Genomic DNA, 14,637 nt, shown 5'->3' with positions numbered 1-14,637 from the left:
AGTTAGCATACAATACAAGAAATTATAAAAATGTATACTTCAAGATTAATGTTTACTTAAAACCTAAACTATATCAAGTGTTTGAGAGAGAGAGAGAGAGAGAGACCTATAATAACAACATATGTTTTTGCAAGTGCAGGGGCGGACTGGGACTAATAAGGAGAATCCCACAAACACCGGGCTCGCAACATAACACGGCAGTTCAGTTCATCTTTATTCATTTCCCGAAGGCAAATTTGGTTTCAGCAGACAAGTATACACATAAACAACAAAAACACAATACAAAAAGCAAATCCATTTCCTTCCTAAAAAGTTCTTACCTTAAATTTAAAAACTTTACAGCTGAGGTGATCAATGAATGTCTAAATCGATTTGTTTTAGTAATCGGGATACTATAACGAATGCCGGAAGGAAGAAGGTTAAACACATGATACATGAACCAGCTTATTAATGCTCAAACCTTGCTTTAACACCACTGTAGCATGGTTCAACAAAAGGAAGGAAGGCGGCGGTAACCGGCAGACATTATAACATTTAATCAAATAATAACACAAGTAAAAAGACAGCCGGCCGCCCCTCACGGTCGACGGCCGGCGCATGAAACATAAATACAAATACAAACGTAAAACATGTTCAGGCCCGGTCCTCTATCTTCGACCGTCCGGTTGCTCGTTCTCTTATATGCCCCCAATCTCCTACGTGATTCGAGACCGGTACGCGCACAGCTGGCGCTCATCAACAATTACTCACCGGTCTCGAACCACGGTCTCGCCCTGCCTACTCCACTACAACCATACTATAGAAACAAATGTTTCCAAGCATCTTCTAAGGATTTATGGCAAAGCCATAAAACAGTAAAGGCCTAAGAAACAAACAGACATCAGAATTATATAAAAGTCTGCCTGAACATGTCATTGTAATGTAGGGTAATGTTTTTGAACTGTTTGTAAATTACACTTTACTGACCGTGACATGTAACAAAGATTCAAGTTTTACCCTGTTTTAAATACTATGAATAATTTCCTAGACAAGAGAACAAATTAAAATGCTGCAAAAAAAAGGTGTGACTCGACTACTGTTTTACACCAAAGAAGACTGAAATCGACATACAAGTCTAGACAAAAGTGAGCATTTAGGATTATGAACCGAGAAGAGAGAGAAAACATTCAGTATTTGGGCTTGATAACTTAGGAGCTTCAATACGTTTGAATAAAACTACATTCATAAAGATTTGACAAAAATAGTTTTCTACTGAATTCTTCAATTTTAATTAAATCCACCATATATCTTACACAGTCTTATCATAAGCCTTGACTGATAACGTTATCGGTTATGTTGTTTGGCATGTTAAGTCGAATGCGCGTTACACGTATAACATTCATTTAAAACAGCAGAGTGCACAAAAGTTATGTAGTTTGCATCTCTAAAATCATTTTAAACATTTTGTCATCTTAATTGTTAAAACATTTGGCTTTTTTATGTTTGCCTTCCCACATATCACTGCTACACAGTCATCATTAAAACTATTTGCGTTTTGTTTCTGTTAGCGTCCGACTGCCGAAGTTCTGTCTTCTATTTAATTGGCTTAAACGTCTATCTTCTTCAGTCTGATTGGCTTAAGTTCTGTTTTGCTTGGCCTCTGTTATTTGATTGGCTATAATTCTCTAAACTCTCTTTGATTGGTCAACCTTTTAACATTGACAAGCACTATTACTACTGCTAGGCTAGGGCACAGAAATCACAACTATAACAAAAAGTTCAGCTGTTTTAAAAAAATATTATTGCGAGAGAAAACACATTGATGATACAACTAATAGATTCATTGGTCAGCTAACTGAATGTCTGATCCCATCTTCTGTCCATTTCTTCTGGATCTGACGTCGAAAACCATTACAGCAACAGTAGCCACGCCCACCAGAGCAGAGAGGACCAATCGGATCACAGCTACAGTGAATCCACAACTGCACAGGCCTTGTGAGAGAAGAAATGAGCAAAAATGAAACTAAAATATGATTCATTACAATCATTATTTTAGAAGATTATGAAAAAATGTTGATTGTGGGCTAACTATGGCTAAGTTGAATTGTAATGTGCATTCATTGTAAAATTGTGTATTAAATTTTATCCACCATTACACAATCACCTCTGTAAATAAACACTAACAGCTGATGTACCTGAACACTTGTGACAGACATCAGCAGCGAGATGTTGAGTCTGGTTTGTGATGGAATTGTTTACCACACATGTGTAAGAATCATCCAGACACTCCAGATGTAGAGAGATGCTGCTGATGTGTTCAGACACACTTGTGCTGGACAATAAACTCTTTCCTTTGTACCAGGAGAGACTCACATGTGACACATTCATCACTGAACACAACAACACACATTTTGAGCTTGATAGTCCTTCTAGAGATAAAGAATTGATGAAAGGAACCGGCAGATGAGCTGAAAAACATTACAGAATACAATAAATTAACAGACAATATGAGTACTAATTACAAGAAAACACAGGTGCGTCTGTAAGACATCTTATCTAGATATTAGACATCTGACAGCAGACGTCTCAAAGACGTTTTGCAAATGAACAAACTATGTCAAATAGACGTGTGATGTATGTGTGTATGTGTGTTATCAGGGTGATTTGCTTTAGGCAATAATTCTTGAACAGAGTTATTTTAGAACTTCAAAGTCAATATATGTTTCAGATATTCTCAGATATCTACTCACCGTAGACAGTAACGTTGAATGTATTGAGTTTGGCGTTGGTGCTGGTGTTGGTCACTTCATAAAGTCCAAAGTCGTTGGCTGTGATGTTTGTGATGGTGAGAGATCCAGTTTGATCCAGCTTCAGTCTGTCTCTGAATCTTCCACCGGCTTGATCTGCATATGTCTTGACTTTACCGTTTCCTCTGGTGATTTCTGCTATGAGAAATCCTCGAGCTCCAAACGTCCAGGAGATTCCCTGTTTCCTCTGATGTTCAGTGAGATTCATAGATAAAGTGACAGATTCTCCTTCAGTCACTGACACAAACTCACAAAACACACCTGAAAAGTAAAGATCATTTGTTTTGAAGTTATGTTCGGAAACACTGCACACATCTGCATTAATGTAACATAAACTCACCAGACAGACTCCACAAACACAGACAGAACAACATCACATCACACATTTTCTTCAACAGCTCACAGAATAGATAAAAAATAGCGATAGTTCAGAAATTATGAAGAAGGTTACACAAGAACACGGATGTGTGAATGTGACCCTTCACTAAAGCGGTCACTTTATAAGTGTGAAGGGGGGTGAGGAAGTGAGGGGTGGTGTCCTGCCATGGGCATAAATAATCAACCTCTAGCCAAAAAATGAAGTGAACTAAATACGCTCTAGTGCGCCACACGCTTTGATTGAGAGATGTACACACAATGAACAGAGTTCAAGAAACAGTTGAACATGTATTGCTTCATTGTAAATGAATAAACATAAGAGACTTGATCTTATTCAGTCTTTACAGGAGGTAAAGCACCATGATATTTCTATGTCAGGTATTTAAGGAAAACAGGTCAAATGTATTACAATATTATAAAGTTTGTTAAAGAAACGGGATTAATAAAAGAGTATATGTTTACCCCCGTTATTTTATTTTTTGATGTAAGTATTTGCTTTGAATTATGTGAATACAAAGTTGTGATCTACACTCCAGTCCAGTTGGGGGCGCTAAACCGCCAAAACTCTTAAGGGGAAAGAGAAGAAGAAGTGTGCTTTGTTACAACCGTGTAAAAGCGCAGTTACCACTTTCATTTTTATCACATTATGAAGTTCACAAATTTGTGAACAGTGTTGTGAGTTTGTCAGTGTTTTTGTCCGGTTTGTGTAGTCACGCGCTGTCAGTCAGTGTCAGTGTTTGTGTGGTTGTGGGTGCGGCTCACTGACGTCGACAAACCCATGAGATTTATATTTAAAAGACATCGAATGAATCTTTATTTCACTATTTGTTACTGGAATATAACAGAAATATGAAGCAGACTTTTACATTGAGTATTGTTTTGGTGCTGGTGTGCGGTAAGTGTTTGAATATATTTAACACTTTCGCAGTGCAAACCGTGTAACGGTTATCTGGTGTCTTTGTTGACTTGTAAACAACTTAAGTTTTCATATCATCAGCTTGAAATGTCAATGAAGAACTTAATTATATAAAGTATTAGGTCAACACTTTATTCTTAAATACAAGTCTACAAATTAATACTTGTGATAAATCTCTTATCCATTTTAATGTTGTTTTGTTGTCTAGTAAATAAATGCTTTTTCATTACATGATTTTGTTATTAAAGATTTTGGTAAGTTCTGTCGTAACAGCTAAATGACGAAAAATAAATATATAACGGCTGTAAAAGATACGTCGTGTCATGACAGTCGTGAACGTTTGATCTCTTTAGCTCTCATAAGAATGAATCATGGGTTTAGGAAAAGTATTGTATCTGTACATTGAATAATTTATAATTATTATTTGATTGCAATTTTACGGCTCATGTATTAAGGAAATTGTTTATTTGTGGCATACATGGTTTTATCAAACTACCTTAGTTTATTTATGCTTATTATATCGTGAAACTATCTAGTCAGGAAATTTCCTTTGGTGCAGATCTGGCCCAAATAAACCGCTGACCTGTGGCCCCCTTAAGAAAGTGTTCCCCGGCCCAGATCTGGTCCATATCGTCATAGTCAGAACTCCACCAGATCTGTGCCACTATTCCACCAGCAGTGACTCGTATAATAAAGAATGATGTGGCCCTATGTGGACCTTACATGTCAGTCTTGTTTGGCTAAATTCAGTCATATGTGGGCGACATGTGGCTGATATACCAAAATCCCCCAGAAATTAGCCATGTTTACACCAGACCCTTTTTTATTTAAAATATTCAATAAACACAATCAAAGAATATTAAACACTGATTCTCAAAACTGATATTTTATTACGGATTATGCAAAAGCCATTTAACCCTCCAGCTAATTAAACACTTAACTACACAAATGTATGTAAAACCATTTGCTTTTGTCATGTAACAAATATCTACAGGTACTCTGTATTCATTTGTAATCAGTTTTTTAATAGTATGTAACATTTAAAGAATCTATATCTTGCAAAACAAACGAAGAGTATACTAACATTCTAAGAGTAAATTCAGTAGCTACATCACTAATAAAGGTATTTAAAATAATCATAATTTACTCCTTTAACAGTTCTCATCTGGAGGTATTACCAATGTCTGTAGGGATCTTTTGAAGGGAAACTGTTGGGGATGGTATATGACATATTTTAGATTACTTCATACTTCATTTAAACACTGATTTAGTTGGTAAGGCCTTCAAATAGGAATTTTAACAACAATTAAAATACAAATCCTGCACTTTAAATTATGTATTTGTCAATTTGAGCCTAGTTTTATCTGTCTGGAGGATGGATAGTCCATTTTTAGACAGATTTTTCTAGTGAGTGTTATTACATCACTAATCCATTATTGCTGGGGAAACCCCATCTTTTTTTGCGAATTTTATATCTTTATCATGAAACAATTGATTAAATCCTAAGTAAATACTGAAACAAAATGCTAAGTATTTCAATAAAATGACTTCAAAATTTCAAACATCTCTTACCTAAACATGAAAAGTTATGAGGGAAGAAGAGGAAGTTACTGTCTGAAATTCATGTGTTTTCCAAGTACAATCCAAATGTCAGCCACAAGTTGAAGTTTCCCACTCTGTGCCATGTCTTAAACGTATGTGGTTCTCATGTGTTCATTGTTATCTGGGTCATATTCTTAAAAATAAGATGTGGACCAATTCCTGCCATATTTAAAAGTTATGGCAAACTGAACATGGCCCATATTTGGCCCAAATATGTTCAGCCATGCAAGATGATTTTCACATGTGGCCCAAATATGCTTGCTATCTGGGTATATAGTGAAACTACCATGGTACATTTTCTTGACACATGTTAGGTATTGAATTATTTATTTAAAATAAGTTAATTATTAAAATTTTAAATATTGTTTGTTTCCTGACTAGTTGTCATTTGCATTTTGTCACAGGATACAAGCACCAATACATTTCAAAATTACATACCAGTTGATTGTAGCTATTGTAGCTAGTTGATTTAATTTTGTATAACAGGTTTATTCTCTGATGTACTGTTTTGTGTTTGTGTTGTTCAGGTGTGTTTGGTGATGAAGTGAAGATGTCAGTGATGGAGGGAGATTCTGTTACTCTACACACTGGTCTTACTGATATGAGAGGAGTTGCAAGAATGATGTGGAGATTTAGTGAAGAGGGCTCCATTAGTTCTCTATTTGCAATAGATGATAATCAGAGTTTTAAAAACAGAGTGCAGGACGATGTTCAGACTGGAGATCTCACCATCAAGAACATGAGAGTCAAACACTCTGGACTCTATGAAGCAGAGATCATCATCAACAGTGGAACAACAAACAAGAGATTCAGAGTTACTGTCATTGGTGAGCATAAATAAATTCACTTCTCTTTAAAGATCACTCTTCTTACAGATCCGTATGTGAAAAATGGCTTCTATTCAAATCTGTGATTTTTACACACCTTTATAGCAAACTGATGAAGTTAATACACGAGCAGTGAAGAGGGTTTTCAATTTTTTTCAATTCTCAAATAATCGATGGCTTTAACACTATGAACTCAGTTCTCTACATGTCATCTCTGTCTGTGAAACTGTTTCTTGTAGATTCTCCACGTGTTATTGGTGCTAGAACAGGTGATGTGAAGTCAGTGTCAGTGACTGAGGGAGAATCTGTGACTCTAGACAATGATCTTAAAGACATACAGAACGATACACTGATACTGTGGAGGTTTGGAGATGAAGGTCTTCTCATAGCTAAAGAAGATAAAGAAGACAATAAGATCTCAATATATGATGATAAGGGATTCAAAGGCAGACTGAAGCTGGATGATCAGATTGGATCTCTCACCATCAGTGATGTCAGATCATCAGATTCTGGACTTTATAAACTGAAGATCAATAACAACAATCAGATATTATACAAGACCTTCAGTGTTTATGTCAGCGGTGAGTATCTCAGAGTATCTCAGCGGTGAGTATCTCACAGTAACAGTTCATTAATATCTGCTGCGTGAATCATTCACATCTTCTCTTAACTATTGTATTTGAGAGTAAACATAAACTCAAAACCTTCTCCTCTGTGAAAATATGCATTTATTGATTCATTGAAAAGTTAAATTCTAGGACTAATGCACATCACATCATACAGATGAACATCAACCCATGACAGAACACATTTACATGTCAGCGACTCTATGGACTTATCTGAGATACGTCAAGTCCATTCACACTGAGGTAATGAGACTATAGAAGTCATGATATGAGTGAAATGAAGTAAAATCAGTGAACATTCATCTCCTGCAGAAGAACATCACAAACATACATCCTTATTTTCTCATCAGATCTCGGTTGTTTTCAGTCTGATGTCAGAGTTTAAGTGTGAATCTGATGATCACAGCATCTCTCTCTATCATTACAGCTTTATCCTCAGGTGCTATAGCAGGATTATCTGCTTTCCTGGCGGTCTGTGCTGTTTGTGTTTTCGCTGGTGGTGTGATTTTCTATCTACGTATGTCTGAAGTGAAGAAACTAATGAGTGAGTTTAATCTTCAGTTGATACAGTATCAGAAAATCTAAAAGTCTTCATACTAAGTAATGAAGGATTATTGTGATCCCATTTTAATATAAAAGTCAATATATGATCTAATTTTATATATAATATTATATATATATATATATATATATATTATATTCTCACTCGACTTCTTTTTGCTTTTTTAAACGCCAGCGTCTTTTTTAAAGCGGCTGCTATTTGTAACCACAACGCTGTTTTACTAAATTTACTAAACTTTTCTTATCAAAAAAGAAACTTAAGTGTGAACATGGCCTTAGTTTGTGTTTTCATTTACTATAAAATTAACCAGAAATGAACTAAACCATGAAGTGAAGTATTGACATAAGAGACATGGATTACGTTTTAATGTTATGTACACAATTTTTGTTAAATGCACAACAACATTGTGGCCCTTAGATTCCGCAACATTTACATCAAAGACAGCTGAAGATTGTCTCGATGTACATACAGCACCTAAAAATGAAACTGCATCAATGAAAAAATCTGTATTAATGTATTTCTGTGTGCTTCTGTTACAGATGAGATGAAGTCAGTGTCAGTGACGGAGGGAGATTCGGTCACACTACACACTGATGTTACTAAACTACAGTCTGATGATCACGTGATCGAGTGGAGGTTTGGAGATAAGAAAGTCGCCAAAGTCAACAAAAAGGACAATTCGCTCTTTGTGTATGATGGTGTTCTTGATGGGATATTCAAAGGGAGACTGAAGCTGAACGATGAGACCGGATCTCTCACCATCACAAACATCAGCATGAGACACGCTGGACTCTATAAAGTCAAGATGAGCAGCGGTGAAGGAACATCATGCTCTCACTTCATCACCAGAAGTGGACACTTGTGCTCTCTAATAAATGTAGTTGTCCAAGGTAATTGTGTTTAATAATGTTTTTTATTGTGCTCTGAGATTAATATTAATAAATTGTGAACTTCTCTTTTTTCTGACAGCTCCAATAAAGTCTGTGTCAGTGATGGAGGGAGATTCCGTCACTCTACCCGCTGATCTAACAGACAAACACACAGATGCTGTGATCGAGTGGATGTTTAAAGATGAAGACGCCGTCATAGCCCGATTCAGCAGAAAGAGTAAGGACCCCCCTACGTATGGTGATGTTCTTGAGGGGAGATTCAGAGACAGACTGCAGGTGAACGCTGAGACCGGACATCTCACCATCAGTGATGTCAACATCACACACGCTGGAGTTTATAAACTGTGGATCATCGCCAGTACGGGAGTGACATTCTCTCATTTCAATATTATCGTCAAAGGTAAGTAGGTCAGGGGTATGTGATGATACTGCTTGATTTTACGTTTTTAATCTGATGAACGAAATTCTTTTAATGATCTTTGTGGTTTAAGAGAGGATCAGACTGGCGGTGTTGGGACAGGCTGTCACTCTGATCACCGGTGTTACTGAAATGCAGAAATTCACTGAAATTCACTGGGTGTTTGGGCCTGAAGAGAGCCTCATAGCTCATTTCAACGCAGGATCTCTTAAATCTGAAATAAACGACTGTAATGATGTAAGATTCAGAGACAGACTGAAGCTGAACCAAAAGACTGGATCTGTTACCATCGCAAACATCACAGTGAAACACTCTGGAGTTTATCAGGTTCGGATCATCAACAGCAGAAGGACCAAAATCAAGAAATTCAGTGTTACCATCTCTGGTGAGTTACTGTGTTTTCATTATTTAGTGTTTAGGTATTTATTTATTGAGATGAACCCCTTGAGATGAAACATCTCGTTTTCTGAGGGGGGGCACAATACATAATACACAAACATTACAAAACAAAGAAACACTAAACACGAATTCACATTACAGAAAAACAAACAAACAAGAATAATAATTATAATTACCCATAATATCAAAAGTGGATTTAGTTGTAAATAAGTATTAAACAGACCGAAATTTGAAATATTTTAAAATGGTTATGAATAGGGGGGATAATTAAAATCAAGTGATATATCTGCCTAAAAACTAAACTGAAATAGAAGTTATAAAACATTGTCGATGTCCTTCTGAAACCTCAGATGTCCTAATTCAGTTTTTTCAAGAAACACTACTTATTGAATGATTACATTCCGTGTTGTCAAAGTTGAGAAGCACCTTTTAAATACGTTTTATTGGTCGATTTTTGAATAACTCTGTGACAAACATAATACGGAGATACAAGGTTTTGGAAGGACAGTCAGCCACACTATATATAAAATTACAAAAGCAACTAAAATTAACACGAGAACAATACAAATAGAAATAATGAACGAATGATCTTTCGTTCGAAAAATGCTGCACGAAAAATGCTGCACTTCTGAATTCTGAATAAAGTACTTAAGAAAATTAAAAAATATCTTAAGTTTAACTAGCTAATCAACTAACCCAAACCATACAATTTAATGACAGTTTTGAAATGATTATTGTGGGAGAGTACATCATAATCGAGACTTTTTGTTATTTTTACTGAGCTTTGTTATTGTGCTAAAGTTGTGTCAACGCAATGTCCTCATGTTTTTTTTATACACATGTGTAAATCGGATCTAAGTTTGAAATTGACTGGTGTAAATGTAAAGTGTAGATTGTGTTTAAAAACATCTAAGTTTGTGTTTTGCAATGACTTAAACACTCTCTTAAAGTGACAGAATCAGTTCACCTGTACACTTTATTTCATGATTAACTTCACCTGACTTTACACTAGATGTGAATACCTGCAAAAGAAACTACATGAAAGCTCACAAGGCATCTGTAGTGTAATGTCACTCTTAAATCTGTCTGATTCATGTTTTCTGTTTGTTTTCTTGTGTTTCAGTGTTAGCCAAAAGAGGAGAAACTGTCACTCTAAACACTGAAAGTAAAATACAGAGAGGCAGTGAGATCCAGTGGATATTTCATGATGACACCATTCTGGTCACTGGAAAGAATGGAGAAGACAGAGAGACGCGATATACAGATGATGAGAGATTCACTGATGGACTGAAGATGAACCCTGAGACTGGAGATCTCACCATCACAGACATCACAACTGAACACAATGGAGTTTATAAACTACAGCAGATCAACGGTGATGGAAAGATCCCGTACAGAATGTTCAGCGTTTGTGTCATTGGTGAGAAACTTGTGATATATAAGAACTGACCTCATCTTGTTTATCAGCGTTCTCTATAAACTGTCAATTTTCTTGAATATGTTTGTTAAATTGTTGATTTTTTTTCCAAACAGACAGTGATCACGGAACAGCGTTGAACAATCAAAAACCAGGTAACAAATTACCACTGAATCAAAATTTCATGAATGTATGAAAACCAACAAATGTCTTAACCGTCACTGTTACCTTACGCTGGGTTCACATCAAACGCCAATTGACAATTTGTGCGAGTAAACTACATTCCCTGACAGCACACATACATCTGGCAGACATCTATTTGATGTTTGCATTTACGTCTGCGAGATTTAGTTTGCTCATCTGTAATACCGCTGCTGTCAGACGTCAAATAGACATCTAAAAGATGTGTCTAAGATGTTCATGATTCAGAATGTATGTAAAACTGCTCTTTATAAGACGTTTAGCAAATGTTTTTAGATGTTTTCAGGATCTTAAGCAGACGTCTTACAGACGTACCAGGGTTAGCTGGCTACAAAGTCAATGCAAAGATGCGAACTGGCGCTGCATGACTGCAATAATGCGTATTGTGCAGTGTGAATGCTGCGAGCACATGATATTCTCCTCAATCTTCCGGCCAAGTTGAAGAGTTTGAACTGAAGCGAGAAATTTGCGCAAGAGCTCATTGACCCCTTTTCACCTTTTACGTGTATATGAACTTATCATACGAGAAGTATTGTGCAAGGAATTAATGCTTTGCGTTGCCATAGTTACGCTCATGAGTTTTTCTAATGATTTGTAATTTAGTCATGTTATTAATTGATTCTTTCTCTCTGCTTAATTTGTGTCATTCTGTGTTTTCTGACAGATTTAAGAGGAATCAGTAATGTTATGACGCATCTTTTGAATGCAAAAGATGTTTGATCGGCTGATGGATGTTCAACATCACATGCGTGTAACACGTGTTACATCATCAACTTCTGCATTAACAACTGCTTTCAAGATCCTTCCTTTATAAATGAGAAATACTGAACTCCTTCTAGTGATAAAACTTTTGAAAGTTCAAGAATCAAGATTTTTGATAAACAGAAGGTTTCATTTATTTGTAGTTTACACCGATGAACTTTTGACGTTTTACATTTCATATGTTACTCACCACATAGCATATAATCAGTTACATCAGACAAATATTATTGATGTTATAGATGTAATGCAATGTGTATACAGGAATACTTTATTTTTCACATACCGTGCCTCTCTGAAAAGATTTTTTACAAAGCTTACCCTCTGAAAAGCGAGGTGTGCTATGATTGGCCAGTTAAGCAGATCGATTGATTGGTCAAATACTGCAAGTGTGTGATGGAAATGTGACGCCTCTTACCATATATGGAACACAAGGTTCCTCTTTAATTGTTCTGACAGGAACGCCCACCTTACTTGCGTTTACATTTGGGCGGTCATGGTCAAATCATACCACCAACTGACGTAGATTTGTGAGGGTGTGGTTACACGTTTCAGGCAGGTCTGGGTGAGCATTCGCTTTTAGATAGAAGCATCTTTTGTTCTGACATTTTCATTTAAGTCTTTTATTTACCTTGTGCATGACTTCATTGATTAATATTATGTTTGTTCAACAAATATTCCGTTCGTGTGTCTACTGATCGGATCTGAATGTAAATTCAGACCGTCAGTACAGTTATAAGAACCTAACTTTATAAAGCACTTAACTGATCAACGCGCCGTTTGCACTTCAAAAATAAAGGAGAAAACGCTACACTGATGTTGGTGCTTAACTTTGTACTGTAGTAGAATATGAATTGTCTAGTGTATCAAACACTTGTGATTCACATTTTTTATTTCCCTTTAGATGACAGTATTGATAAACTTTTGTGGGTTATTTTGCATTTTAAACTGCTGTTCTAGAAGTAAACACATGCTTAAACAAGTAATGTTCTGTATGTCACTATCATTTCAATAAAGTACCAAAACTGAAATGAAATCTCTTTCTTTGTTGGCTCATAAATGTTCTATGATTTCAGTGGAAATATTTTTAAGAGAGCAGATTGTACAGGTTTCAAACAAAGACATCAAACATGAATTATTGTATTACTATATTTGAAGAATTGGTTCCCAAATGAGATAAGAAAAAGGTTTTGTACTGTGCATTACTTTGAATATCAATCAAACTGCAGTTTTATGTTTAAGCTATAATAACTAAAAAATACAGCTAACTAACACAATAAAATTTTTATAACATCATAAAATACATGATATTTGAAGTCCATTTTAATCCAGAATTAAATACTCAATATATGTGAATAAGTCACATGATATAAAAAAACATGTTGTGACTAAAGTAAATCGAACAGTTCTTCAAAATTTTCCTTTATTTATCAAAGTAAATACGTAAATACTGAATTATCTTAGTCCAGACATTTATATGTCCCACCAGTTCTGCCTTCATATATACAAAGATAATTTTTAACTATGGTAATGTCCTTGAACTCCAAACTTTTAGTAGATTCCATATTTACTCTCACAGATAAGTAAAAGAATCAGACTTGTCTATCCTATTTTCTATGCAAGTAGCCTACAGAGCTATGGCTGAAATGACAATGAGACAATGTTGTAGTAAGTGAAAATAATTTCTGTGACTTGTAAAAACTAATAGAAGTGATAAAAAATCCATAACTCCACGAGCAGAACAATAGTTTTACCTACATTTATTTCATTTTGTTTCTAAAATTGCTATAAAAAATATAACAACCACGTAAATATGTTTGTGATTCTTCTAGCTCTTTACGACAGAGAGGGGAGGGGTTTGAAATTGAACAGAGATGTAAAATGATGCGGGACTTAGCATTTGATGGCTGAACGTGTAGACACTAGGGGTGTGACGTATGGCACTTAGGGTTAGTTATTAGGTAATTATTCGAATGGTTTATGTGTTTAAAATAGCCATATTTTTATTTGATATATGGGAGAAATATTGTTAGTAGTTCATAGAATGAAACTTTTTTTTTTTTAATTTTAATTTACCCAAACTCACGAGACACTTATCCCACAAGATGAGACGAGACACAAGATTGGGTTCATGAGAAAAAGACAAAAAAAATAAGTAATCCTCAATGATGTAATATGAAAAAATTGTGGTTTATAAAAATGTAGCTTACAGTTTTGAACAAACAGTTATGGGCACCTTTGACTACCATTTAATATGTCCTACTGTGGATTTTGCTAACATTCTTACAAATATCTTTCTCTATGTTCACTAGAACAAAGTAATTTATAAAGGAATGGCACGAATTTTCATTTGTGTGTGAACTGTCCCTGTAAGCTTTGACTTAAGACACTTGGTGGCGCTAACGCATCACTTACATGATGACACAGGTCGGTCTCTCCATCCCTTTCACTGACCTTTAAGGCATTCCAAGATCTTAAATAGTTTGGTTTCAAAATTAAATATATATATATTTTTTAAACTTGTGAAATACTTTAGACAAAATTGAAATATATATTTGAGGTCCAATATTTCTTTTAGTATAATTATAGTAAAATAATATAGTATAATTATAGTTAACAACGAAGTAATCGACATGTTATGTAAATAATGTATAAACGGAAATGTCTTTTTAAAACGAATTTCGATTAAAAATGTATTCCCCTACGATGTCTGAATGGAAAGAGAAAAATATGGACCTTATGTTATACTTTATAACAGCATTAGATAAAACGCGTTTTCAACTTTGGTTAATTTTTGTTCTGGATGTGAATGCCTCCAACAGTAAGAAATACACCCATTCTGAACTGTATAATATT

General features: G+C 35.2%; 2 protein-coding genes across 2 annotated transcripts; one reads left to right on the top strand and one right to left on the bottom strand.

The window, feature by feature from the left end:
- Window positions 1-265: 265 nt before the first annotated feature.
- LOC130430331 (SLAM family member 6-like) lies at window positions 266-3,248 on the bottom strand. The gene is made up of 4 exons (XM_056759388.1): window positions 3,127-3,248; window positions 2,730-3,047; window positions 2,175-2,447; window positions 266-1,971 (listed from the first exon to the last, which is right to left on the bottom strand). Exons 1-4 carry the CDS (start codon window positions 3,170-3,172, stop codon window positions 1,820-1,822), a joined length of 789 nt encoding a protein of 262 aa, XP_056615366.1. The 5' UTR covers window positions 3,173-3,248; the 3' UTR covers window positions 266-1,819.
- Window positions 3,249-3,749: 501 nt separating this feature from the next.
- LOC130430573 (uncharacterized) lies at window positions 3,750-12,805 on the top strand. Its single transcript, XM_056759714.1, has 10 exons — window positions 3,750-4,059; window positions 6,210-6,509; window positions 6,749-7,090; window positions 7,563-7,679; window positions 8,237-8,587; window positions 8,667-8,987; window positions 9,079-9,390; window positions 10,528-10,824; window positions 10,938-10,976; window positions 11,687-12,805. The coding sequence occupies exons 1-10, from the start codon at window positions 4,014-4,016 to the stop codon at window positions 11,740-11,742; spliced, it is 2,181 nt and encodes a 726-aa protein (XP_056615692.1). The 5' UTR covers window positions 3,750-4,013; the 3' UTR covers window positions 11,743-12,805.
- Window positions 12,806-14,637: the final 1,832 nt, after the last annotated feature.

The sequence above is a fragment of the Triplophysa dalaica genome, chromosome 10, assembly GCF_015846415.1.
Source record: "Triplophysa dalaica isolate WHDGS20190420 chromosome 10, ASM1584641v1, whole genome shotgun sequence".
NCBI classification, from domain to species: Eukaryota; Metazoa; Chordata; class Actinopteri; order Cypriniformes; family Nemacheilidae; genus Triplophysa; species Triplophysa dalaica.
Note: the sequence above shows the minus strand (reverse complement) of the source record. Positions and strands in the feature narration are given on the sequence as shown.